Below are 25,404 nucleotides of genomic sequence, written 5' to 3'. Positions count from 1 at the left end.
CCCTGCCAGACCTGCTGAGTTCTTCCAGCAATTTCTGACTTCCAGCATCTGCTGTTCTTTTGTTTTCTGTTTAATGTTTTCCAGCCCAACCGTGATTTGTGGTAGTGAGCTCCACAGGCTAAACACTCGCTCAAAATAAGGGTTACATTCTGGAAGAGGTTGGAAAGGGAACTCTTTCTCTCACTTTCTCTCTCTCACTTCCCATCTCTCTCTCTTTCTCTCCCTCCCTCTCTCTCCACCCCCATCATTCATCCTTTCCTCGCTCTCTCACTTTCTCTCTCACTTGCCATCTCTCTCTCTCTCTTTCTATCTCCCTACTTCTCTCTATCTCTCTTTCTCTGTAGGAGTGGGGGTGTGGGTTGGGGGGGGGGGTGCAGTATTAGACCAGAAGTCAAATCTGAGCCAGTGTGGGAGTGGGGGGGGGGGGGGGGGGGGGGGGTTGCAGCTATAGAGCAGGAGGCAAATCCAGAGAGGGTAAGGGTCAGGGGTTAAGGGGGCAGATCTAAACTCACCAACAGACCTCAGCCAAGTGGTGTTTTCAGATGGAAGATGCTTCCTGAAGAAGGGCTTATGCCCTAAACGTCGATTCTCCTGCTCCTTGGATGCTGCCTGACCTGCTGTGCTTTTCCAGCAACACATTTTTCAGATGCAAGATGCAGCCAATATCATTTTGCAAGATTAACCTGTCACTGTTTTTCTCTCTCTGAGCAGTACCTGGGCCACGTGGAAGTGGAGGAGTCGCGTGGGATGCACGTGTGTGAAGATGCAGTGCAGAAGCTCAAAGCCGTGAGTATTCCTGACCCTCTCCGCGTTTCTACATCCATTTGAACATGACCTCCCCTACCCCCACCAAACCACTGAGCCAAAATAAAACGTTTCCTCATCTGTTTTAAAGGGGCAGCCTCTCATTTTTTGACCTGTGACCCTTCGTTCTCGTTTCTCCCACAAGTGGAAACGTCCTTGCCAGTCCACCCGGCCAAGTTCCCTCGGGATGGTTAATGTTCCACCTGTCACTGGGGTCAGCTGTTGGATGAACCCGGTTCAGAGACCCCGACCTGGTGAATGCTGGGAAGTGACCACAGGAAACTGCCCTCTCTGTAGTGTGTGGGGGACCCCCTGGACAATGGCTGTCGACAGTGACCAAGCATGAGTCCCATGTTAAAGGACCATAGTAATGTCGAGGCTGGAGTGGGCCATTCAGCCCATTGAGTTTGCCCCACCCAGCCACCTTCACAACACTCACCCGAACTATCACTCCATGTCGCTAGATGTCTCTCTCTCTCTTTCTCTCCTCCCTCTCTTTTTTTTCTCTCTTTCTCTCCCTCCCTCTCTCTCCACCCCCATCACTCATCCTTTCCTCGCTCTCTCTCTTTCTCTCACTTTCTCTTTCTCACTTTCCATCTCTCTCACTCTCTTTCTATCTCCCTCTTGCTCTCTATCTCTCTTTCTCTGTCTCTCTTTCTTTCTCTCTCAATCTCTCTCTCTACCTCCTAGTCTCTTTTTCTCCCTCTATATCTCTTCTCTCTATCTCTCTCTCTCTCTATTCCCCTCTCTCTTTCTCTCTATACTCTTCCTCCCTTTCTGTCTCTCTCCTTCTCTCTCTTTGTGCCCCCCCACCCCCCCTCCCAATAGCACTCTGTGCTTGCCAGATGCTCACCAGCTGTTGTAAAAAACAGCTTGATTTTTAAAAGCCTCCTGCTAGGTTTGAACTCCCTCCATTGCCCCCTCCTCCCTACCCCTTTCACCTCCTCCAGCCCCACAACTTTCCGGCCTCTCCATCCCCCTCCGATTCCGGCTTCGTGAGTATCGGCCATGGCTCTGCCACTGGGGGCCGTCCTGAGCTCCGCAAACCCCCCCCCCCTCCCGAAATCAGTCTCGCCATTTCTCTCCCTCTACCCACCAACACCGCCTCCCCCAGCGACCTCTGGGTTAGTGAGCTGTCACCTTCCAGGACACTCGGTGGGGCTCAATGTTAAATCTCGTCCGACTCCGCTCCTGGGGAAGTGTCACTGGGCTAAAGGCGTGACATTGATACAAACTGATGGTGCCAGGGGGGCAGCTTTGTGGTATGAGTCAGAGGCCATCTTGTCAGGATTTGCTCGTGTGGAACAGAACGCTGGCTTAAAAAAGGCACGGACTCCATCATTTGGTCACAGAATTGAGTCTGTTTGCATTGAAAGGTGGGGAGGGGGGGGAAGGGATTTAGCAAACAGTGGAACCTCTTATCCTTCACTTTAAACAAAGGAAGGCACCTTGTGTAAATTCACTGAGTGAGGGTTTGTGAGGAATTATAATGATGCTGGAGTGTCTGCCCAGGCTCACGTCCCATCTCAATGCTGCTGGTTAATACTCCAATTCACCAGATGAATCAGTCAACAGTTTGTTTCTTGTTGACAGGATGTGGGAAAAGCCAGTATTTATCTTCCACCCCAAATCTATTTTATTTCTTCATGAGGTGTGGGTGTCACTGGCTGGGCCTAGCATTTATTGCCCCGTCCCTAATTGCCCCTTGAGAAGGTGGGGGGTGAGCTGCCTTCTTGAACCGCTGCAGTCCATGTGCTGTGGGTTGACCCACAATGCCCTGAGGGAGGGAATTTCAGGATTCTGACCCAGCGACACGGCAATATATTTCCAAGTCAGGATGGTGACTGGACAGAACCTGCAGGGGGTGGTGTTCCCATGTATCTGCTGCCCTTGTCCTTCCAGATGGTAGTGGTCGTGGGTTTGGAGGAGCCTTCATGAATTTCAGAGGGCGGTTAAAAGCCAACCTCGTTGCTGGGGGTCTGGAGTTACGTGTAGGCCAGGACGAGTCAGGAGGATAGATGAGGGTTTTGGTGAACCAGCCGGTGGGTGACAGAGACTGTTAGTGGGACTAGCTGTTGGTTCAGTAGAAACGATCCAAATGGAGCCGCAAAGGGAAGACTGACTTCAGAGAAGAAGGAGTTGCAGGTTTCTGGCTGGAATTTGAGCTAGGACTGTCTGGGTGCATTTATATCCTGTTCCACAGGAAATGTAGGAGACGGTGAGGACTGCAGATACTGGAGATCAGAGTCGAGAATGTGGTGCCGGAAAAGCACAGCAGGTCAGGCAGCATCTGGGGATCAGGAGAATCAATGTTTCCGGCCAGAGCCCTTCATCAGGAAACGTCGATTCTCCTGCTCCTTGGATACTGCCTGACCCCTAGGAAATGTATACAGGTTACCACCTTTCCCGGTTAGTTTTGAAGTTAGAAATGATGAGGTGGAACACCCATCCTTTGTAACAAACACAGAGAGACTCAGCAGGTCTGGCAGCGTCCGTGGGGAGAGAGAAACCGAGTTAACGTTTCCGATCCGGTGTGACTGCTCGGAGCTGGGGTTCGGCTGGCCCCATACCACGTGGACCTCAGGGGCTCAGGAAAGCTCAGCACCGTCACCTCAGTAGCCTCACCGGTGACGCCCACATCAAGCAAACAAAGAACTAAAGGAAATATCTCTGCTTGAAGGTCAGGGGAAAACAAAGACTCATTTGGGGATTGATAAAAGGTGCAGTAAGATGACAGAGTGGTGACGTGAACTGAGCCAATAAGAATATCTCGAATAGGACAAACAGACTTCAGATTTCGACCTTCCCCCGAAATGTCTTGCATTATGGGAAAGCCAATGAGGTTATTGGTGTGTCGAAAAATATTGTGATTCAATCCAATAACACAAAGGGTCTATAAGTCACCCACAGATCCTGGAGCAAGAAGATTATCATCATTTACCCAGATATGTTGCTAGATCCTCACTGACATCACATTTCATTGTCTTCACTCAACTTCAGTCTTCATTAGATTTGCTCCTCACTTGACTTTATTCTTTGATCCTCATTGTCTTCACTCAACTTTACTTTTTTTAGATTAGATTAGAATCTCTACAGTATGGAAACAGGCCCTTCAGCCCAACAAGTCCACACTGACCCCCTGAAGAGTAACCCACCAAACCAAGGCACCTAACACTAAGGGCAATTAGGCATGGCCAATTCAACTGACGTGCACATCTTTGAGTTACGGGAGGAAACTGGAGCAAACCCACACAGACACGGGGAGAATGTGCAAACACCACACAGACAGTCACCCAAGGCTGGATTCGAACCTGGGCCCCGGCGCTCTGAGGTAGCGGCACTAACCACTGAACCACCGTGCTGCTTCACTTCAATCTATGTTGTCTTCCCTTGATTTTACTCTTCCACCTGCATTTCTTCCCCCTTATTATTCACCCCGGCTTTACTGGAATGCCTTCCCATGAAAAGTGAAATGGGGCGGAGTGTATAACAGCCTCACATCCCATGTTGTGTTTGGGGGTGGGGGGTGGGGTCTGGCAGGATGGAATCAACCAAACCCAGACACCCCCCACAGTCCCGACTGACAGATGGAGGTTGTTGAGGGGGGGATCTTCAGTGGCTTCAGAGCAGGACGAGTCTTGGACCTTGACTGAACAGTGTCTCGCTGCAAAATGTCATGTGTCAATGTTGTTTTCATTCCTTTGCCTGCAGTTGGTTGGTGTAAAAACACTTCTCTTTTAAAAGTTGCTTCCTAACTTTTCTTCTTTTAATAATAACCTTCACCTTCTAAACACTCCCACCTTTGTGGCTGACTCATTTGGGTAATAGTTGCCCTATGATTTCTCTTTAATGGGTGTTTCCAGTCATGGTTAAGAAATGGGTTTTGAATTTCAGATCTAATCTTTACTCGTAGGTAGGCTGGTGGAGGTTTGGTGACTCTCTGCCATTTTACTGGGTTTTATAGAATCCTTACAGTAAGGAGGGAGACCATTTGGCCCATTGAGTCCATACCGACCCTCTGAAGAGCATCCCACCCAATCCCTACAACACTGGATTTCCCATGGCCAATCCACCCTGACCTGAACATCTTTAGACTGTGGGAGGAAACCGGAGCACCCGGAGGAAACCCACACAGACACTGGGAAAATGCTCAAACTCCACACAGACAGTTACCCGAGGCTGGAATTGAACCTGGTTCCCTGGTGCTGTGAGGTAGCAATGCTAACCACTGAGTCACCATGCCGCCCTGTTGATTTATTCACCACCTTATCCTGAGGAAACCTTGGATTTCAATCCACACCCTCTGTCCAGTTTTCTCAGGGACATAGCACTGGGATGTTTGCATTGCTGGCTGGGCCCAGCTTTTATTGCCCATCCCTAATTGCCCCTTGAGAAGTTGGCGGTGAGCTGCCATCTTGAACCGCTGCAATCCATGTGCTGTGGGGACCCACAATGCCCTGAGGGAGGGAGCAACGCTACAGGTTGACGTCGGAGGCCTGTCTGGTTTTGTTCTTCAATGTTTCAGTCACAGTTTGATGGAACTGAGTATCCTTCTCAGCCATTTCAGAGGGCGGTTAAAAGCCAACCACGTTGCTGGGGGTCTGGAGTTACGTGTAGGCTAGGACGAGTCAAGAGGATAGATTAGGGCTTTAGTGAATGCAGTGGGACCCACAGACTGTCAATGGGACAAGATGTGGGCTTGGCTGGAAATGATCTGATTGGGTCCATAAAGGCTTCAATGAAGAGGGAGTGACAGGTCTCTGGCTGGAAGAGTAGCTGGGACTGTCTGTGTGGATTTGTATCTTGTTCCATAGAAAATTTATACAGGTTTCCATGGTAACCACCTCTTCCAGATTAGTTTTGAAGATAGATTTCATGAGGTGGAACACAACCTTTCGTCATCTGATCATCTCCTTTTTATTGTCCCTCCCTCCCCCCATCCAAAATGTGAGGCCCGTTTCCCCTTCACTTCCTGATCTCCCCTCCCTCACTTTCTTTCCTCTTGTTCTTGAATTCCCATTCATTCCCTCGCTTTCTCGTTCACTCTCTCCTTTATTCATGCTCTTGATCACTCTCTTCTCCACAGTCTCGCACACCTTGTTGCTCTCTCATCTGCAGCGTCATTCCCGCTGGTGTTCTCTCTCTCTCTCCTTCACATTCTCACTTGCCCTGAAGTTCACACACTTGTCTCGTTCACCGTCTCGTTCACACTCTCATTTTGTTCTCTCGTTCCCTCTCTCATTCACCCTCCATTGTTACCGAAGACAGTTCTCTCCTTTCTCCCAAGTCCCAGGTTCTCTCTCAGTGACAGGCCCCTGTGCCGACTGGTCAGAGAAATGGTGAAGGACGATGTTTGGAATGAGTGATTTACGAGGCGACCTAGTCTGAAGGGAACAGCCTCAGGACATTCCTGTTGTGGGGAGGTAGCTCTCAGGCCTCACAACTCTCAGACTGACTCCTTTTCTGCTGATGTAGGGGAATGCCAGTGTTTGATTGGCCGGTGGTCTTTCATTAACTTCAAACATATTAACCAATGGCTGTACTTGTATCTGAGAGACCGTTGGTGTCAAAATGAGTAGTTGTCATATCTCTCTTTCTTCATCTCCCTCTCACCCTCTAACTTATCTTGTCTTTCACTCCTCTCTCTTTTTTCTCTCTTGCTCCTGTCTCTCTTGTCCTTCTCTCTCTTGTCCCTCTCTCTCTTTACCCTTTCTCTCTCTTTATCTCTCTTTCCCTCTCTATTCTCTGTATGTCTCTATCTCTCTTTATCCCTCTTTTTGTCCCCTTTACCTTTAGCCCCATCTTACTTTCATTCCCTCTCTATTCTGCATGTGTCTTTCTCTCTCTTTAACTGCGCGATCTCTGTTTCTTGCCACTCACGCCCCCCTCTCTCTCTGTCTGCCCTCCTCTCTCTATTTAGATTCACAGCACAGCAACAGACCTTTCATTCCAACCAGTCCGTGTCGACCATAATCCCAAACGAAACTAGTCCCAGCTGCCTGCCCTTAGCCCGTATCCCTCCAAACATTCACTGTTCATGAACCTATCCGAATGTTTTTTAAACGTAATTGTGCCCACATCCATCACTTTCTCTGCCAGTTTATTCCACACACGAACCATTCTGTGTCTAAAAACGTTGTCCCTCATGTCCTTTTTAAATCTTTCTCCTCTCACCTTAAAAAATACACCCTCCAGTTTTAAACTCCCCCCACCACAGGGAAAGGACCCTTATCATTCACCTAACCTATGCCCATCATGACTTTATAAACCTCTGTAAGGTCTTTACCCCACAGCTCTTCTCTCATTCTCTCTCTCTCTCTTTCTATTTTTTCCCCTTTCTATTCTATGCCTCTTTCTTTACCCCATTCTCTCTTCAGCTCTCACCCCACCCTTACTTTCCCTCTCTGTTTTCTCTCTCTCTCTCTCTCTCTCTCTCTGGAGTCCAATTCGAGATACTGGCTGAGGTTGGAGATGCACTGAAATGTCACGAAAGCTCTTGGTGATTGAGCGGTGACCGAGTGAGTCAATGCTTTAGTGGAGTTGTCCACATCCATCTTCCGAATCGATTAGACTCGGGGAACTGCAGTTGCCTGAAGATTATTTCCCTTGGTCCTTCGGTTGCGCAGAGTGGTGCCCCAAAGTTGATCCTTTGTGTTTGTTGCTTTTTGTTCAGTCACATTTACTGAGCATCAAAAGTTTAAGGAGCGGCTGTGAGTAGGTGCAGCAGATAATTAAGAAGGCCAATAGAATATTGTCCTTCATTGTCTAGGGGATTGAGTTTAAAGGCAGGGAGGTTATGCTGTACAGGACACTGGTGAGGCCACACCTGGAGTACTGTGTGCAGTTTTGGTCTCCTTACTTGAGAAAGGACGTACTGGCCCTGGAGGGGGTGCAGAGGAGGGTCACCAGGTTGATTCTGGAGTTGAGGGGCTTGGCTTATGAGGAGAGACTGAGTAGACTGGGATTATGTTCGTTGCAATTCAGAAGAATGAGGGGGAATCTTACAGAAACATATAAAGTTATGAGGGGAATAGATAAGATCGAAGCAGGGAGGGTGTTTCTACAGGTGGGTGAAACTAGAACCGGGGGTATTGCCTCAAAATAAGGGGGAGTGGGTTTCGGACTGAGCTGGGGAGGAACCTCTTCACCCAGAGGGTTGTGGATCTGTGGAATTCCCCGCCCAGAGAGGGAATTGAGGCTTCCTCATTGAATGTTTTTAAGGCAAAGAGAGATTTTTGAACAACACAGGAATGGAGGGTTATGGTGAGCGGGCGGGTATGTGGAGCTGAGTCCCATGATAAAGATCAGCCATGATCTTACTGAATAGGCTAACGGGCTCGAGGGACCAGACGGCCTACCCCTACTCCCAGTTCCTATGGTCCTCGAAGGGCCAGACGGCCTACCCCTACTCCCAGTTCCTATGGTCCTCAAAGGGCCAGACGGCCTACCCCTACTCCCGGTTCCTATGGTCCTCGAAGGGCCAGACGGCCTACCCCTACTCCCAGTTCCTATGGTCCTCGAAGGGCCAGACGGCCTACCCCTACTCCCAGTTCCTATGGTCCTCGAAGGGCCAGACGGCCTACCCCTACTCCCAGTTCCTATGGTCCTCGAAGGGCCAGACGGCCTACCCCTACTCCCGGTTCCTATGGTCCTCGAAGGGCCAGACGGCCTACCCCTACTCCCAGTTCCTATGGTCCTCGAAGGGCCAGACGGCCTACCCCTACTCCCAGTTCCTATGGTCCTCGAAGGGCCAGACGGCCTACCCCTACTCCCAGTTCCTATGGTCCTCGAAGGGCCAGACGGCCTACCCCTGCTCCCAGTTCCTATGGTCCTCAAAGGGCCAGACAGCTTACCCCTGCTCCCAGTTCCTATGGTCCTCAAAGGACCAGACGGCCTACCCCTACTCCCAGTTCCTATGGTCCTCGAGGGACCAGGCGGCCTACCCCTGCTCCCAGTTCCTATGGTCCTCGAGGGACCAGACGGCCTACCCCTGCTCCCAGTTCCTATGGTCCTCAAAGGGCCAGACAGCTTACCCCTGCTCCCAGTTCCTATGGTCCTCAAAGGACCAGACGGCCTACCCCTACTCCCAGTTCCTATGGTCCTCGAAGGGCCAGACGGCCTACCCCTACTCCCAGTTCCTATGGTCCTCGAGGGGCCAGTCGGCCTACTCCTGCTTCCAGTTCCTATGGTCCTCAAAGGGCCAGACGGCCTACCCCTACTCCCAGTTCCTATGGTCCTCAAAGGGCCAGACGGCCTACCCCTACTCCCAGTTCCTATGGTCCTCGAGGGCCAGACGGCCTACCCCTACTCCCAGTTCCTATGGTCCTCGAGGGGCCAGACGGCCTACCCCTACTCCCAGTTCCTATGGTCCTCGAGGGGCCAGACGGCCTACCCCTACTCCCAGTTCCTATGGTCCTCGAAGGGCCAGACGGCCTACCCCTACTCCCAGTTCCTATGGTCCTCAAAGGGCCAGACGGCCTACCCCTACTCCCAGTTCCTATGGTCCTCGAGGGGCCAGACGGCCTACCCCTACTCCCAGTTCCTATGGTCCTCGAGGGGCCAGACGGCCTACCCCTACTCCCAGTTCCTATGGTCCTCAAAGGGCCAGACGGCCTACCCCTACTCCCAGTTCCTATGGTCCTCGAGGGGCCAGACGGCCTACCCCTACTCCCAGTTCCTATGGTCCTCGAGGGGCCAGACGGCCTACCCCTACTCCCAGTTCCTATGGTCCTCGAGGGGCCAGACGGCCTACCCCTACTCCCAGTTCCTATGGTCCTCGAAGGGCCAGACGGCCTACCCCTACTCCCAGTTCCTATGGTCCTCAAAGGGCCAGACGGCCTACCCCTACTCCCAGTTCCTATGGTCCTCGAGGGGCCAGACGGCCTACCCCTACTCCCAGTTCCTATGGTCCTCGAGGGGCCAGACGGCCTACCCCTGCACCCAGTTCCTATGGTCCTCGAAGGGCCTACCCCTACTCCCAGTTCCTATGGTCTTCTCAAGCAGCTTTGGCATGTGAGTTTGTAATTTTGAGCCAATGTCAACTTTTGCGCCAATGGGCGAAGTTGGCACCCAGCATCAGGAGGACAGTTCCATTCCTGTCCCTGGAGAGGAAGGTGGGAATGTGAGAATAGGCCATCGATTATGTCCCTGTTTAACACCAGCTTGAAGGCGGGATTTCCACAGAGCTCCTGCTACTCTTAATTTTTTGTGCCTACCTCACAGTGGGGAGGCAATGGCCTCGTGGTATTATCACTGGATCATTAATCCAGAGACGAGGTAACATTTTGGGGACCCGGGTTTGAATCCTGTCAGGGCAGGTGGTGCAATTTGAATTCAAATTTTAAACAAAATCCGAACTGAAGAGTCTAATGACAAGCATGATGTTGTAAAAACCCACCTGGGTCACTGATGTCCTTTAGGGAAGGAGATTGCCATCCTTATCTGGTCTGGCCTACATGTGACTCCAGACCCACAGCAATGGGATTGACTCTTAACTGCCCTCTGGGCAATTAGGGATGGGGCAATAAATGCTGGGCCTAGCCAGAGACACCCACATCCTGGGAAAGAATAAAAATATAAAATTACAGGTGATACCTTCACTTGCTAGTCACGCTGTCTGACTCTCTTAATCACCTGCAGCGATGCACTATTCAGTCTGTCGTTACACCACTCACACCATTTGTACAATCTTTTGATCTCTCTGGTTAGAAATTCCAGAGAGTTTCTCTCTTCACCTCACCTGGTGAAGGAGCAGCACTTTGAAAACTTGTGATTTCAACTAAACTTGTCAGACCACAACCTGGTGTCCTGTGACCTTTGACCCAGGGCCAGAGGACACAGTCTCAGAATGAAGGGGTGCCAGTTAACGACGGAGAGGAGGGGGAAGTCTCTCCCAGAGGGTCGCGCGTCTTTGGAACTGCTTACCCCAGAGAGCTGTGGGGGACAGAGCCCTCGTGCAGGTTGAAGACTGAGCTAGACGGATGATTGATCAGTCGGGGAAAACGTAGCAGAGTGTTTGTGAGCAATGTCGGGTCAGCCATGGCAGGGCAGGCTCTAGGGGCTGAATGGCCTCCTCCTGTTCCAATTTCTGGGCAGTCAGGGACAGGCAACAAATACTGGCCTTGCCACTGAGCCAAGAAAGAGGATCCTTTGCTCCCTGCAATCCAGTAAAGGTTTGTGTGTTCTTTTGGGTTACAGACGGGAAAGAAGTCAGTGAAGGCCATGCTGTGGGTGTCTGCGGATGGGCTGAGAGTGGTGGACGATAAGACTAAGGTAAGGTTTCCCCGTCTCCCGGAAGAAAGCGGGCCCTTTGCAGAGGCAGTGTTGCTGGTTAGCCCTGGGAGTCGTTGCTTAGCAACGTGTTTGCCTCCTCGCTATTGATTCACTGATGTCAGGTTTTAACTGCAGTTGTTATTGTGTAGGTGTGCATCGCTGGCATCTCTCTCTGGCCGTTATGAGCGGTTTATCCCAGTGTTTACCAGGGAGGACGCTCTCTTACCCACCACCCTGCTTTTCCTTTTAACCTCGGGGAAGTTAACGTTCCCAGCTTCGCGCTTAGAGGTTGTGGGTTCGAACCCCGCTCCAGAGACGTGAGCACACATTCGAGGCCGGCGCTCAGTCCAGCCCTCTGTTTGAAAGGAATGGTCAGAGATGCAGTGATAATGTCCCCACCTCTGAGCCAGGGGACCCGGGTTTGTGTCCCACCTGCTCCAGCAGTGTGCAGTACTGAGGGAGTGCTGCAGCGTTGGGAGGTGCCATCTCTCAGACGTGACGTCAAATTGAGGCCCTCCCTTAACCCCCGTCCCCCGCAACGCCTGGGGGGAAGGCTGTTTTCCCTGAGGTATCAGACCTTAACAGAGGTTTTTAAAATTATGAGGGACATGGATATGGTGAATAGCCTTTCCCCAAGGTAGGGCAATCCAAAACTACAGGGCATAGGTTTAAGGCAAGATATAAAAGGGACCTAAGGGGCAACATTTTCACACAGAGGGTGGTACGTGTGTGGAATGAGCTGCCAGAGGAAGTGGTGGAGGCTGGTACAATTGCAACATTTAAAAGCATTTGGATGGGTTTATGAATAGGAAGGGTTTGGAGGGGTATGGGCCAAATGGAACTAGATTGGGTTGGGATATCTGTTCAGCATGGACAAGTTGGACTGAAGAGTCTGTTTCTGTGCTGTACATCTCTATGACTCCGTCTATGAGAGCTGATCACTTCAGATAGTTTCTAAGCAGTCTGGCTAGAGATGTTATTACACACCTCTGTGGGAATCGAACCTGAGTCTACCCCACCCCCGCTCAGAGGTGGGGACACTACCACTACACCCACAGGAGCAGCCGGTCATTTGTTTAAAACGAACAGAGTGTAAGTGCAGAAGAACCCTCAAAAACCAGCTTTAAATTGTATTGTACAGAAGGTAACCATCAAGGAGACAGGTCAGTCGGTGTCTTTGTGACGTTTTTAGAATATTACTGGGGATGTGATTGAATGCAAACAGGTAACAAGAAAATGAGATTGACACACGTCCCCTCGAGTCAGGAGAGTAATTTGAAAGGCAGCCCGGCTGCAGCCAAGGGTTCATGTCTTTCAAAGCCAAATCTTCAAAAGACCCTTTGGGATTTCCTTTCTGTTGTCGAGTGCTCTGGAGGTGAAATGACGAGGCACTTGCGAAGGATTCTTCTGAAAATGTCGGGGAACATTGTCCTGTGGTGTGGTTCTGAAATCCTCACCCACCCACTCACCTCCTGTGCCTTTTAAACACTTACTGGAGAGTGCACTGAACTGTGTGGGCCTGTGAGAGGGGTTCCATATCTGAGAAACTGCTCACTTCAGTTGCCAGATGTGATTCGCAGCTCACTAGCCCGGGTTGAGTCATTTCAGACTTGTACCAGCAAATTTTCACACAAGAGCTGCAGCACAGACTGAGGCCATGTGACCCATTATGTCCGTGCTAGCCTTCCGATGGGAGTTGTTCATCTCATGTCCCACATTTCTCCTTTCCGGTTGGTAGAATAGAATCCCTACAGTGTGGAAACAGGCCATTTGGCCCAACAAGTCCACCCTGACCCTCCAAGAGTATCCCAGTCAGACCCATTCGTCCTACTCTGTATTTTACCCCTGACTAATGCACCTAACCCACACATCTCTGGACACTACGGGGCAATTTAGCATGGCCAATGCATCTAACCTGCACAGTGGCTCAGTGGTTAGCGCTGCTGCCTCACAGCACCTGGGTCCCAGGTTCGATTCCGGTTTCCTCCCACAGTCCAAAGATGTGCAGGCCAGGTGAATTTGCCATAGTGTTAGGTGCATTAGTCAGAGGGTTGGTGTCTACTTATTAGGCTGAAGGGCCTGTTTCCACATTGTAGGGAATCTAATTCCCGACACAAATTCCCAGCTCGGCGAACAGAATCACAATAACAGGGAATCTAATCTTTCGACTGTGGGAGGTACCCAGAGGAAACCCACATAGACACAGGGAGAATGTGCAAACTCCACACAGACAGTTGCTTGAGGCTGGAATCGAACCTGAGTCCCTGGTGCCACCATCCTGCCCTGTGCTGGGTCCTTAGATGACGGTCCAATTGTCTCTTGGTATCCTCGATGGGATCTGGCTCCCCCAGCCTACTCTTAGGCAGCATGTTCCAGGGCCCACCCCCTCCCTGTGCTCCCTCACATCACTGTAGTTTCTCTGACCAATCATCTTCAATGTGCTCTAGCAGCAGGAAGAGGCCTTTCTGCCCCTCTAGCTTGCTCTGCTGTTCAATGGCTGGTCTTATCTCGGCCTCAACTCCACTCTCCTGCCTGCTCCCTCCAAACCTTTAACTCGTTACTCATTAAAAATCTCTCTCCTCCTTAAATTTACTCAGTGACCCAGTACCCACCGCATTCTGGGGGAAGGGAATTCCATAGAGTCTGAGAGAAGGAATGTCTCCCGACCTCAGGTTTAAATCTGCTGCCCCTTATCCTCAAATAATGACCTCTCTTTCTGGACTGCCCTGTAACGGGAACCATCCTCTCTCTCTCTCTGTCTGACCACTTTCCCCAGTGAGATCCGTTTCTCCTGATCTGCTCCATCTCGATAGAGTTCCCCAGTGGTCAACATGCCCAACTTCACCGGTCCCTCTTTTGAACTGAAGACCCTCATCGCCCAACCCACCTCGCTGAGTGTTTCTGCGCCCTCTCTGATTTCTTTCACAGCTCCTCACTAACCCAGCTCCTCTTGCCTCTGTCCGACACTCAGGACCTTATCGTGGACCAGACCATTGAGAAGGTCTCGTTCTGCGCTCCGGACCGTAACTACGACAAAGCCTTTTCCTACATTTGCCGTGATGGGACCACACGACGGTGGATCTGTCACTGTTTCATGGCTCTGAAAGATTCGGTAAGGAGCACATCGAGGTTCAATTACCTTGGAAGTCGCCACCTTGGAAGGCCGCTCCCTTGCATTTCTGTAATTCCCAAATTCCAGCGCGTACTCCCCCCCCCGAGCTCTCAGCCTCTGAGTCCTGCCTCCTGTACATCCCCCAGGTTTACCCCCTCACTGTTAACTGCTGTGCCCCAAACTCCGGAACTCTCTCCCTAAACCTCTTCCCCCTCCCACTCTACCCCCCACTCACCCCCCACTCTCCCTCTCCCACTCTCCTCCTCCCATTCTCTCCCCCACTTTTTCTCTCTTACCCACCTTGCCCTCTATCTGCATGTCACTCTCTCCCCCCTCCCCTTTCCCTCTCTATCTCTCTCCAGCCCCCACTATCTCTCTTTGAACCTCTACTGACCCCCCTCCCCCATGGTGTACCCTGTATTGACCTCCCCCTCCCCAACGGTGTATCATGTATTGACCTCCCCCTCCCCCACGGCGTCCCCAGTATTGACCTCCCCGTCGCCTGCGGTGTCCCCTGTATTGACCTCCCCGTCGCCTGCGGTGTCCCCTGTATTGACCTCCCCGTCCCCCGCGGTGTCCCCTGTATTGACCTCCCCGTCCCCCGCAGTGTCCCCTGTATTGACCTCCCCGTCCCCCGCAGTGTCCCCTGTATTGACCTCCCCGCCCCCCTGCGGTGTGCCGTATATTGACCTCCCCGCCCACCGCGGTGTGCCGTATATTGACCTCCCCGTCCCCCCGCGGTGTGCCGTATATTGACCTCCCCGTCCCCTGCGGTGTCCCCTGTATTGACCTCCCCGTCCCCCGTGGTGTCCCCTGTATTGACCTCCCCGTCCCCCGCGGTGTCCCCTGTATTGACCTCCCCGTCCCCCGCAGTGTCCCCTGTATTGACCTCCCCGTCCCCCGCGGTGTCCCCTGTATTGACCTCCCCGTCCCCCGCGGTGTCCCCTGTATTGACCTCCCCGTCCCCCGTGGTGTCCCCTGTATTGACCTCCCCGTCCCCCGCGGTGTCCCCTGTATTGACCTCCCCGTCCCCCGCGGTGTCCCCTGTATTGACCTCCCCGCCCCCCGCGGTGTGCCGTATATTGACCTCCCCGCCCCCCGCGGTGTGCCGTATATTGACCTCCCCGCCCCCCGCGGTGTGCCGTATATTGACCTCCCCGTCCCCCGCGGTGTCCCCTGTATTGACCTCCCCGTCCCCCGCGGTGTCCTCTGTATTGACCTCCCCGTCCCCCGTGGTGTCCCTTGTATTGACCTCCCCGTCCCCCGCGGTGTCCCCTGTATTGACCTCCCCGTCCCCCGCAGTGTCCCCTGTATTGACCTCCCCGCCCCCCGCAGTGTGCCGTATATTGACCTCCCCGCCCCCCGCGGTGTGCCGTATATTGACCTCCCCGCCACCCGCGGTGTGCCGTATATTGACCTCCCCGTCCCCCGCGTTGTCGCCTGTATTGACCTCCCCGCCCCCCGCGGTGTGCCGTATATTGACCTCCCCGTCCCCCCGCTGTGTGCCGTATATTGACCTCCCCGTCCCCCGCGGTGTGCCGTATATTGACCTCCCCGCCCCCCGCGGTGTGCCGTATATTGACCTCCCCGCCCCCCGCGGTGTGCCGTATATTGACCTCCCCGCCCCCCGCTGTGTGCCGTATATTGACCTCCCCGCCCCCCGCGGTGTGCCGTATATTGACCTCCCCGTCCCCCCGCGGTGTGCCGTATATTGACCTCCCCGTCCCCCCGCGGTGTGCCGTATATTGACCTCCCCGCCCCCCGCGGTGTGCCGTATATTGACCTCCCCGTCCCCCCGCGGTGTGCCGTATATTGACCTCCCCGTCCCCCCGCGGTGTGCCGTATATTGACCTCCCCGTCCCCCGCAGTGTCCCCTGTATTGACCTCCCCGTCCCCCGCAGTGTCCCCTGTATTGACCTCCCCGTCCCCCCGCGGTGTGCCGTATATTGACCTCCCCGTCCCCCGCGGTGTGCCGTATATTGACCTCCCCGTCCCCCGCGGTGTGCCGTATATTGACCTCCCCGTCCCCCGCGGTGTGCCGTATATTGACCTCCCCGTCCCCTGTGGTGTACCCTGTATTGACCTCCCCGTCCCCCGCAGTGTGCCGTATATTGACCTCCCCGTCCCCCGCGGTGTGCCGTATATTGACCTCCCCGTCCCCCGCGGTGTGCCGTATATTGACCTCCCCGTCCCCCGCAGTGTCCCCTGTATTGACCTCCCCGTCCCCCGCAGTGTCCCCTGTATTGACCTCCCCGCCCCCCACGGTGTGCCGTATATTGACCTCCCCGCCCCCCTGCGGTGTGCCGTATATTGACCTCCCCGTCCCCCGCGGTGTGCCGTATATTGACCTCCCCGTCCCCCGCGGTGTCCCCTGTATTGACCTCCCCGTCCCCCGCGGTGTGCCGTATATTGACCTCCCCGTCCCCCGCGGTGTCCCCAGTATTAACCTCCCCCTTCCTCACGGTCTGCCGTATATTGACCCCCTCTCCCACGGTGTGCCCGGTTGCAGGGGGAGCGTCTCAGCCACGCGGTGGGCTGTGCGTTTGCCGCCTGCCTGGAGCGGAAGCAGCGACGGGAGAAGGAGTGCGGCGTCACGGCTTCCTTCGACGCCAGTCGGACGAGCTTCACTCGGGAAGGCTCCTTCAGGGTCACCACCACCTCCCAGCATGCCGAGCGAGAGGACACCATGAAGCAACTGCAGGACAAGACAAAAGGTGACGATGGGGGAGGGGGTGGAGGGTGGGTTAGCATCACATGGGGTCAGAGACTCGACTATAAACCTGACCAACCCCTCCAACCCTGCTCCGCTGTTTAGTAAGATTACAGCCAAACGGACTGTAATCAAATCTAGAATTAAGAGTTTACTGACAATCACGAATCCATTGTCGGAAAATCTGACTCACTAATGTCCTTTTGGGAAGGAAATATGCCAACTTTACCTGGTCTGGCCTATACGTGACTCCAGACCTACAGCAATTGTGGTTGATTCTTAATTGCCCTCTGGGGCAATTAGGGATGGGGCAATAAATACTGGACCTAGCTCATCCCGTTAATAAATAAAACAAAATCTCAAATCTGCCTCCCCCCATTAACATTTCACACTCCCCCCTCTGCTTAACAAGAATTTCTCTAGGATAAATAAACAAAGTCTTTTCCCTGTTGTGGGGGAGTCCAGTACTCGAGGGCATAGGTTTAAGGTGAGAGGGAAAGATATAAAAGGGACCTAAGGGGCAACTTTTTCACACAGAGGGTGGTACGTGTGTGGAATGAGCTGCCAGAGGATGTGGTGGAGACTGGTACAATTGCAACATTTAAAAGACATTTGGAAGGGTATATGGATAAGAAGGATTTGGAGGGATATGGGCCGGGTGCTGGCAGGTGGGACTAGATTGGGTTGGGATATCTGGTCGGCATGGACTGGTTGGACCGAAGGGTCTGTTTCCATGCTGTACATCTCTATGACTCTAAAACTGCATCACCTTTTCGGGAAGAGTTCCACAGACACGTGACCTCCTGAGAGAAAATAAATCCCACCCCCCCACCTCCGTCTCTGTCTTCAATGGCCAACCCCTTAAAGGAGAGGATAGGATAGGAGCAGGAGGAGGCCATTTGGCCCTTGGAACCTGCTCCACCATTCATCACCAACATGGCTGACCGTCCAACTCAATAGCCTAATCTTGTTTTCTCCCCATAACCTCTGACCCCATTCACCCCAAGTGCCATAACTAGATGCCTCTTGATTACATTCAATGTTTTAGCATCAACTACTCCCTTTGGTAATGAATTCCATAGGCTCACCACTCTCTGGGTGAAGAAATATCTCCTTAGCTCTGTCCTAAATGGTCCACACTAAACCCTCAGACTGTGACTCCTGGTTCTGGACACACCCACCATCAGGAACATCCTCCCTGCACCTACCCTGCCTAGTCCTATTAGAATTTTACATATCTCTGTGAGATCTCTCCTCGCTCTGAAACAGGTGACCCCCTGGTTCTGGATTCTCCCACTGCGGTATCTCCATATCCTCCAGGTCAGGACTCCTCAGGATCTTAAATTTCAATCTAGCCACCTCTTACTTTTCAAAACACCAGGGAATAAGGCCCAGTCGAATCTAACCTTTCCTCATAGGACAACCCCCCCAGTTGTAGGTATTGAGTCAGTAAACTCTCTCTGAACTGTATCCGACTCAGTTACATCCCTCCTTAGGCGATAGTGAGGACTGCAGATGATGGAGATCAGAGTCAAGGTTAGAGTGATGCTGGAAAAGCACAGCGGGTCAGGCAGCATCCGAGGAGCAGGAAAATCGATGTTTCAGGCAAAAGCCGTTCCTTAGATATGATGACCAATACTGAACACAGTTTTCCAGATGTGCACTCACAGAGCCCTGTACAATCACCTCTCATTCCCCTTTTGTTAAATGAAACATTCTCCTCGCTTTCCTGATGTCTTGCTGTCCCTGTGTATTACGTTTAGTGATTCATGAACAAGGACCCCCAGCTCCCTCCGCATCTCAGATCTCACCCCACCTTAGTGGAGCTCTCTCTGCAAGTACATTAATACTGTAGCCTTGAGGAAAGCAGCAATTTGATGTCATAAACCACTTTTTCTTTATTCTTCCATGGGATGTACGCATCAATGGCTAGGTCAACATGTGAGTCCCATCCCTAATTGCGCTTGAACTGAATGGGTTGCCATGGCAATTTCAGAGATTCAGCCACATGGCTGTGGATTTGGAGTCATGTTAGGCCCAGGCTGGGTAAGGGGGCAGATTTCCTTCCTTAACGGGGCATTAGTGAACCAGATGGGGTTTTGACACAATCGATGATAGTTTCCTGGTCATCGTCATGGAGACTAGCTGTCAATTCTGGCTTTACTAATTGAATTTAAGTTTCCCCGTGGTGGGATTTGAACCCCTATCCCCAAAGCCTGAAGCCTGTGGATTACTAGCCCAGAGACATTACCACTACCTCACCATTTCATTTGTATGATGGTAGTTAGACCATCTCAGGTTATTGATGGTTGAAGTCATATTGAGGTTGTACAGGACATTGGTGAGGCCTCTCCTGGGTTCTGTGTCCCGTTCTGGTTGCTCTGTTAGAGAAATAGATAGAAATGCACAGCGCAGAACAGGCCCTTTGGCCCACGATGTTGTGCCGGGGGTTAATCCTAATGTAAAATAAAATAACTTAACCTACGCACCCCTCAACTTACTGCTATCCATGTGCATGCCCAGCAGTCACTTAAATGACTGTTATTGGAAGGATATTATTAAACTGGAGAGGGTTCAGAAGAGATTTACAAGGATGTTGCCAGTTATGGAAGGTTTGAGTTACAAAGAAAGGTTGGATAGGCTGGGACATATTTCACTGGAGATTTATAAAATAATGAGGGGTATAGGTAGAGCTGACAGCAGGTATCTTTCCCCGCTGACGGGGGGATTTGAAGACTAGGGGACACATTTTTAAAATGGCAGGAGAAAGATTTTAAAAAGTCACGAGGGGCAAATGTTTTACACAGTGGTTTCTGTTTGGGATGCAGTTCCTGAGGAAGTGGTGGATGTGGGAACAGTTACAACATTTAAAAGACATTTGGATAATGACATGGATAGGAAAGGTTTGGAGGGATATGGTGAGACTGGTTTGGTTTGGGATTATGGTAGGCATAGACTGGTTGGGCCGAAAGGTCTGTTCCGTGCTGTATGGCTCTATGACCATCTCCCAGAAGCCCCTCACAGAGCTCAGTCTCTTCAGGAATTGGAAGCGGGCGGAATGCCATTCGGCCCACAAGCCTGGGCTGCTGTTCACCATGTCCACAGTCAATTTAAAAGACATTTGGATAATGACATGGATAGGAAAGGTTTGGAGGGATATGGTGAGAGACTGGTTTGGTTTGGGCCCACAAGCCTGGGCTGCTGTTCACCATGTCCACAGTCAATCTTCCACCTGAGCTTCACATTCACACCCTGTCTCCGTTTACCAAAACCCCATCACCCTCCGTGTGGAATCCCCTCTGAGCCTGAGTGCCTGGAGGGTGGTTACGAGATGGTCACAGGCCCGTGTTGGCTCCAGGCCAGGCCTGGAGAGTTGCTTCCCTTCCCTGAAGGGGAACAGTGTGCCAGAAGGGGCGTTGAAAGTAAACCTGATAACTCCATGGTCTCCGTTACTGAGACAGTGAGAGCGGAAGTCCCTGTCCTCACGTACATCTGTGACCCGGTGCCGTGTGGCATACCAGGGGCGGGGGGTGTGGGGGAACGAGGGTGTGGGGTCAGGGAGGGGGTTGTGGAGGAATGGGGGTCAGGTCAGGGAGGGAGTTGTGGGGGAATGGGGGTAGGGTCAGGGAGGAGGTTTTGGGGGAACAGGGAGATGGGGTCGGTGAGGGGGTTGTGGGAGAACGGGGATGGGGTCAGGGAGGAGGTTGTAGGGGAATGGGGGTGGGGTCAGGGAGGGGTTTGTGAGGAAACGGGGGTGGGGTCAAGGAAGGGTTTCTGGGGAATGGGGGGTGGGGTCAGGGAGGGAGTTGTGGGGGAATGGGGTGGGGTCAGGGAGGGGGTTGTGGGGGAATGGGGATGGGGTCAGGGAGGGGGAATGGGGGTGGGGTCAGGGAGGGGGAATGGGGGTGGGGTCAGGGAGGGGGTTGTGGGGAATGGGGGTGGGGTCAGGGAGGGGGTTGTGGGGAATGGGGGTGAGGTCAGGGAGGGGGTTATGGGGGAACAGGGGAGATGGGGTCGGGGAGGGGGTTGTGGGAGAACGGGGTTGGGGTCCGGGAGGGGGTTGTGGGAGAACGGGGTTGGGGTCCGGGAGGGGGTTGTAGGGGAATGGCGGTGGGGTCAGGGAGGGGTTTGTGGGGGAACGAGAAGGTGGGGTTCAAGGAGAGGGTTGTGGGGGAATGGGGGTGGGGTCAGGGAGGGGTTTCTGGAGAACAGGGGGTGGGGTCAAGGAAGGGTTTCTGGGGAATGGGGGGTGGGGTCAGGGAGGGGTTCTGGGAGAACAGGGGGTGGGGTCAGGGAGGGGGTCGTGGGGGAATGGGGGTGGGGTCAGGGAGGGGGTAGTGGGGGAATGGGGGTAGGGTCAGGGAGGGGGTAGTGGGGGAATGGGGGTGGGGTCAGGGAGGGGGTTCTGGGGAATGGGGGTGGGGTCAGGGAGGGGGTTCTGGGAGAACAGGGGTGGGGTCAAGGAGGGGGTTCTGGGGAATGGGGGTGGGGTCAGGGAGGGGGTTGTGGGGGAACAGGGGTGGGGTCAAGGAGGGGGTTCTGGGGAATGGGGGTGGGGTCAGGGAGGAGGTTGTGGGGGAATGGAGCGTGGGATCAGGGAGGGGGTTGTGGGGGTACAGGGGCGTGGTTGGGAGGAGCAGGTGAGCAGAGTGATGGGGAAGGGGCCGGTCACTGACATCTTGTTTCTCTCCCCATTCCCCACCCCCACCCTCAGCCGAGACGGCGGTGACAGGGAGCCCTGTGCCAGGGTCAGGGGCCCCCCCACCCCCCAGCAGCTCCCCCCCGCAGGGAGAGGGCTCTCCCGTTGACAAGAGTGACCCGAGTTACCAACACGCCATCCCGCGGCGCCACGCTCCCCTGGAGCAGCTGGTCAGGCAGGGCTCCTTCCGAGGATTCCCGGCGCTCAGTCAGAAAAACTCTCCCTTCAAGCGGCAGCTCTCCCTCCGCCTGAACGAGCTTCCCTCCACCCTCCAGAGGAAGACCACCGACTTCCAGATCAAGAGCCCAGGTGAGTCCGTCCGTGCTGTGTGTTTGTGGGGGAGAGGGGTCCTCACTCGGTCAAAGGGAGGGGGTCTCTGGGAGGGGGGCAGTGTGGGTCACACGGCCCTGGGGTCTCGCAGCAACACAGAACGGTCTCCGCGGGCTGCATATCCACCTCCACCCTCATTGTTTCTAAAGGGGAAGGGGTAGGGGGGTTGGGAAATAGGGCAGGGGAAATCAAACTTGACCCCACCAGCGACCCCGTCTCCGAAATTGCGGCCAGTTTCAGCTCCGGTCCATTGGGGCTGACTGTGGGGGAGGGGGTGGGGATGGGAGTGGGGGCAGGGTTGGGAGAGGTGTTGGGAACTGGGTCCCAACAGTCAGGTTCTTGTGAGGGGATGGGGGGGAAGAGGAGAGGTCAGGGTCAGGAGTTGGGGCATGGGGAGGGGTTTGTGGAGGAGCCGGGGGGTGGGGTCAAGGGGAGGGGGTGGGGAGTGGGAATGTGGTGTGGGGTCAGGGAGTGGGGTTTGTTGGGGGTGAGGAGTGTGGGGTCAGGGGGTGGGGGTTGTAGGGAGCGACGGGTGGAGTAAAGGGGGTGTGAGTGGGGTCCAGCTCTCACTGTGGATTTATTGTAATTTTCTGTCCCCCCCACCAGTGCCTGAGTTTGACTCTTCACCCACCACTGAGCCGGAGAATATCAGTGCTGCCTGTTTACAGACTGACCCCTCCTCGAACAAACCTCCCTCTGATCCATTCTACACCACACCGGCTACTGGCTCAATCGCACCGACTGCTCCCACACTACTTCCCAGCGTACCTCAGGGTGAGGGTCCTCACTGACGTTTCCATTAAACAACATCCTGGGGGGCGGCGAAGGGGGGAGGGGATGAAAGGGGGGGGGGGGAGGGCGATGCTGTGGGAGGACGCCCCAATGGAGCGCAGCTTGGAGCAACCAGCTGTGTCACTCACTCACTCACTCACTCACTCTCACTCACACTCACCTTCACACTGACGCACTCCGTCACAAGCACACACTCACACATTCACTCTCGCACACACACGCACTCACTCTCACTCACACGCAAGCTTGCTCACACTCAGTTTCACACTGACACACTCAGTCACACTCTCTCACACACACACTCACACATTCACACACTCACACTCGCGCACACACACACTCGCACACACACACTCTCACACTTTCACTCTCACACACATATTCACTCTCACTCACACATTCTCACACACACTCTCACACTCATACAGGGCAGGGGAAAAGGGGTTTTGGACAAGAGGGGGTTGTGGTGGGGGGAGGAGGGGGTGTTTGGGAGGGGAAGGGGTAAAGGGGGGAGGTGTTTGGGAGGGGAGGAGAGGGGTATTTGGGAGGGGAAGGGGTAAAGGGGGAGGTGTTTGGGAGGGGGAGGAGAGGGGTATTTGGGAGGGGAAGGGGTAAAGGGGGGAGGTGTTTGGGAGGGGGAGGATAGGGGTATTTGGGTGGGGAAGGGGTAAAGGGGGAGGTGTTTGGGAGGGGGAGGAGAGGGATATTTGGGAGGGGAAGGGGTAAAGGGGGGAGGTGTTTGGGAGAGGGAGGAGAGGGGTATTTGGGAGGGGAAGGGGTAAAGGGGGGAGGTGTTTGTGAGGGGGAGGATAGGGGTATTTGGGTGGGGAAGGGGTAAAGGGGGAGGTGTTTGGGAGGGGAAGGGGTAAAGGGGGGAGGTGTTTGGGATGGGGAGGAGAGGGGTATTTGGAAGGGGAAAGGGTAAAGGGGGAAGGTGTTTGGGAGGGGGAGGAGAGGGGTATTTGGAAGGGGAAGGGGTAAAGGGGGGAGGTGTTTGGGAGGGGGAGGAGAGGGATATTTGGGAGGGGAAGGGGTAAAGGGGGGAGGTGTTTGGGAGGGGGAGGAGAGGGGTATTTGGGTGGGGAAGGGGTAAAGGGGGGAGGTGTTTGGGAATGAGGGAATCTGTCGGTCGGGTGTTACGACGATGGTGTGTGATGGTGTGATTTTGCTTTTTGTCAGGGAATGGAGGGGGAGGAGGAGGAGGCGGCTGGGGAGACGTATCCACGGTGACAGCAGGTAACTCCACGTTTCAGCCGGGCCATCGGAGGACTCCCTCAGAGGCTGAGCGCTGGCTGCAGGAGGTGGCGAAGACAGCCCGGGCCCAGCAGCAGCAGCAGCAGCAGCAGCCTCCCTCAGCCCCGTTGGCTCCCACCGCCATCCCGGTTCCCACCGGCCTCCCAGCCTCAGCGAGCCCTTTCATCGGCACGGCTGCCCCCGTCAGCCTGTTCGGACCACCACCCGCCTTCGTGACCTACGCCCCCGGCCTGACCAACGGCACGCCCTCCCCTTACCCGGCCCCCAGCGTACCCGTGGTGGGAATCACCCCCTCGCAGATGGTGGCCAACGTCTTCGGCAGCGCCCAGCAGGCCCCACTTAGCAACCAGGGCTTCTCCGGCAGAGCTGCCCCATTCGTGCCCGCTTTCGGCATCACTGCATCATCTACTGGCGCCACCATGGCCCAGCACCAGGCCAGGCCCCCACGGCCTCTCGGAGGGGCGTCAGTCCCCAGCCGCTCTGGAGTCACCATGGGGCCTGGGGCCTGGCCCCCTGAACCCTCTGGCCAAGAGGCTGACCAATTCGAGGCCCAATGGGCCGCACTGGAGGCCAAATCCCAAGCCCGGCTTGGGGCTGCTCTACCGACCAACCCTTTTTCTACCGACTTACAGAAAACATTCGAGATCCAGCTCTAAAGGAGCCAGAGGATGAGTTTTTATTTTCTAAACAAAAACTAAATGAAGAAAAGACTCTTCGGACCGAACTGTATAACCACTAAGAAACATTTGTATTTTTCGTTTGAGAAGTGCCACGCTTGAGGTGGTGAAGGAGAGAGTGAGAGAAAAGCCCTCGGTTTGTTCTTTTACCCAATAATGACGCAACGTCAGGTCATTCTGTGAGGGCCAAGGCTTGTGGGTGGAGACAATGGGCAGGCCTTTCTCTGCCAGGGGGCGGAGTGGGGGCAGACATCGTAGACATACTGCAGTCAGGGAAGGGTACAATCCTACCCAGGAACGTCCAGACACTTCCCATCCCTCCCTCACCTTCCAATCCCTCCCTCACCTTCCCATCCCTCCCTCACCTTCCCATCCCTCCCTCACCTTCCAATCCCTCCCTCACCTTCCCATCCCTCCCTCACCTTCCATCCCTCCCTCACCTTCCCATCCCTCCCTCACCTTCCCATCCCTCCCTCACCTTTCAATCCCTCCCTCACCTTTCAATCCCTCCCTCACCTTCCAATCCCTCCCTCAACTTCCCATCCCTCCCTCACCTTCCAATCCCTCCCTCACCTTCCAATCCCTCCCTCACCTTCCAATCCCTCCCTCACCTTCCAATCCCTCCCTCACCTTCCAATCCTTCCCTCACCTTCCAATCCCTCCCTCACCTTCCAATCCCTCCCTCACCTTCCAATCCCTCCCTCACCTTCCCATCCCTCCCTCACCTTCCAATCCCTCCCTCACCTTCCAATCC

At 54.1% G+C, this 25,404-nt stretch overlaps 1 protein-coding gene across 2 annotated transcripts in view; it reads left to right on the top strand.

Moving 5' to 3' along the window:
* The window catches only part of numbl (NUMB like endocytic adaptor protein), a 130,345-nt gene extending 105,216 nt beyond the window's left edge, over positions 1-25,129 (top strand). For both annotated transcript variants that reach the window (XM_087983866.1, XM_087983867.1), the window contains 7 exons: positions 712-786; positions 11,002-11,076; positions 14,048-14,188; positions 16,698-16,902; positions 21,613-21,906; positions 22,534-22,701; positions 23,899-25,129. In XM_087983866.1, the coding sequence (XP_087839992.1) occupies positions 712-786; positions 11,002-11,076; positions 14,048-14,188; positions 16,698-16,902; positions 21,613-21,906; positions 22,534-22,701; positions 23,899-24,629 (1,689 nt within the window). In that variant the 3' untranslated portion in view covers positions 24,630-25,129. The remainder of the gene's footprint in view (positions 1-711; positions 787-11,001; positions 11,077-14,047; positions 14,189-16,697; positions 16,903-21,612; positions 21,907-22,533; positions 22,702-23,898) is intronic.
* Positions 25,130-25,404: the final 275 nt, after the last annotated feature.

Source organism: Chiloscyllium plagiosum, unplaced genomic scaffold, assembly GCF_037043375.1.
Source record: "Chiloscyllium plagiosum isolate Xiang-an unplaced genomic scaffold, Cpla_swu_hap1 HiC_scaffold_47, whole genome shotgun sequence".
NCBI classification, from domain to species: Eukaryota; Metazoa; Chordata; class Chondrichthyes; order Orectolobiformes; family Hemiscylliidae; genus Chiloscyllium; species Chiloscyllium plagiosum.
Note: the sequence above shows the minus strand (reverse complement) of the source record. Positions and strands in the feature narration are given on the sequence as shown.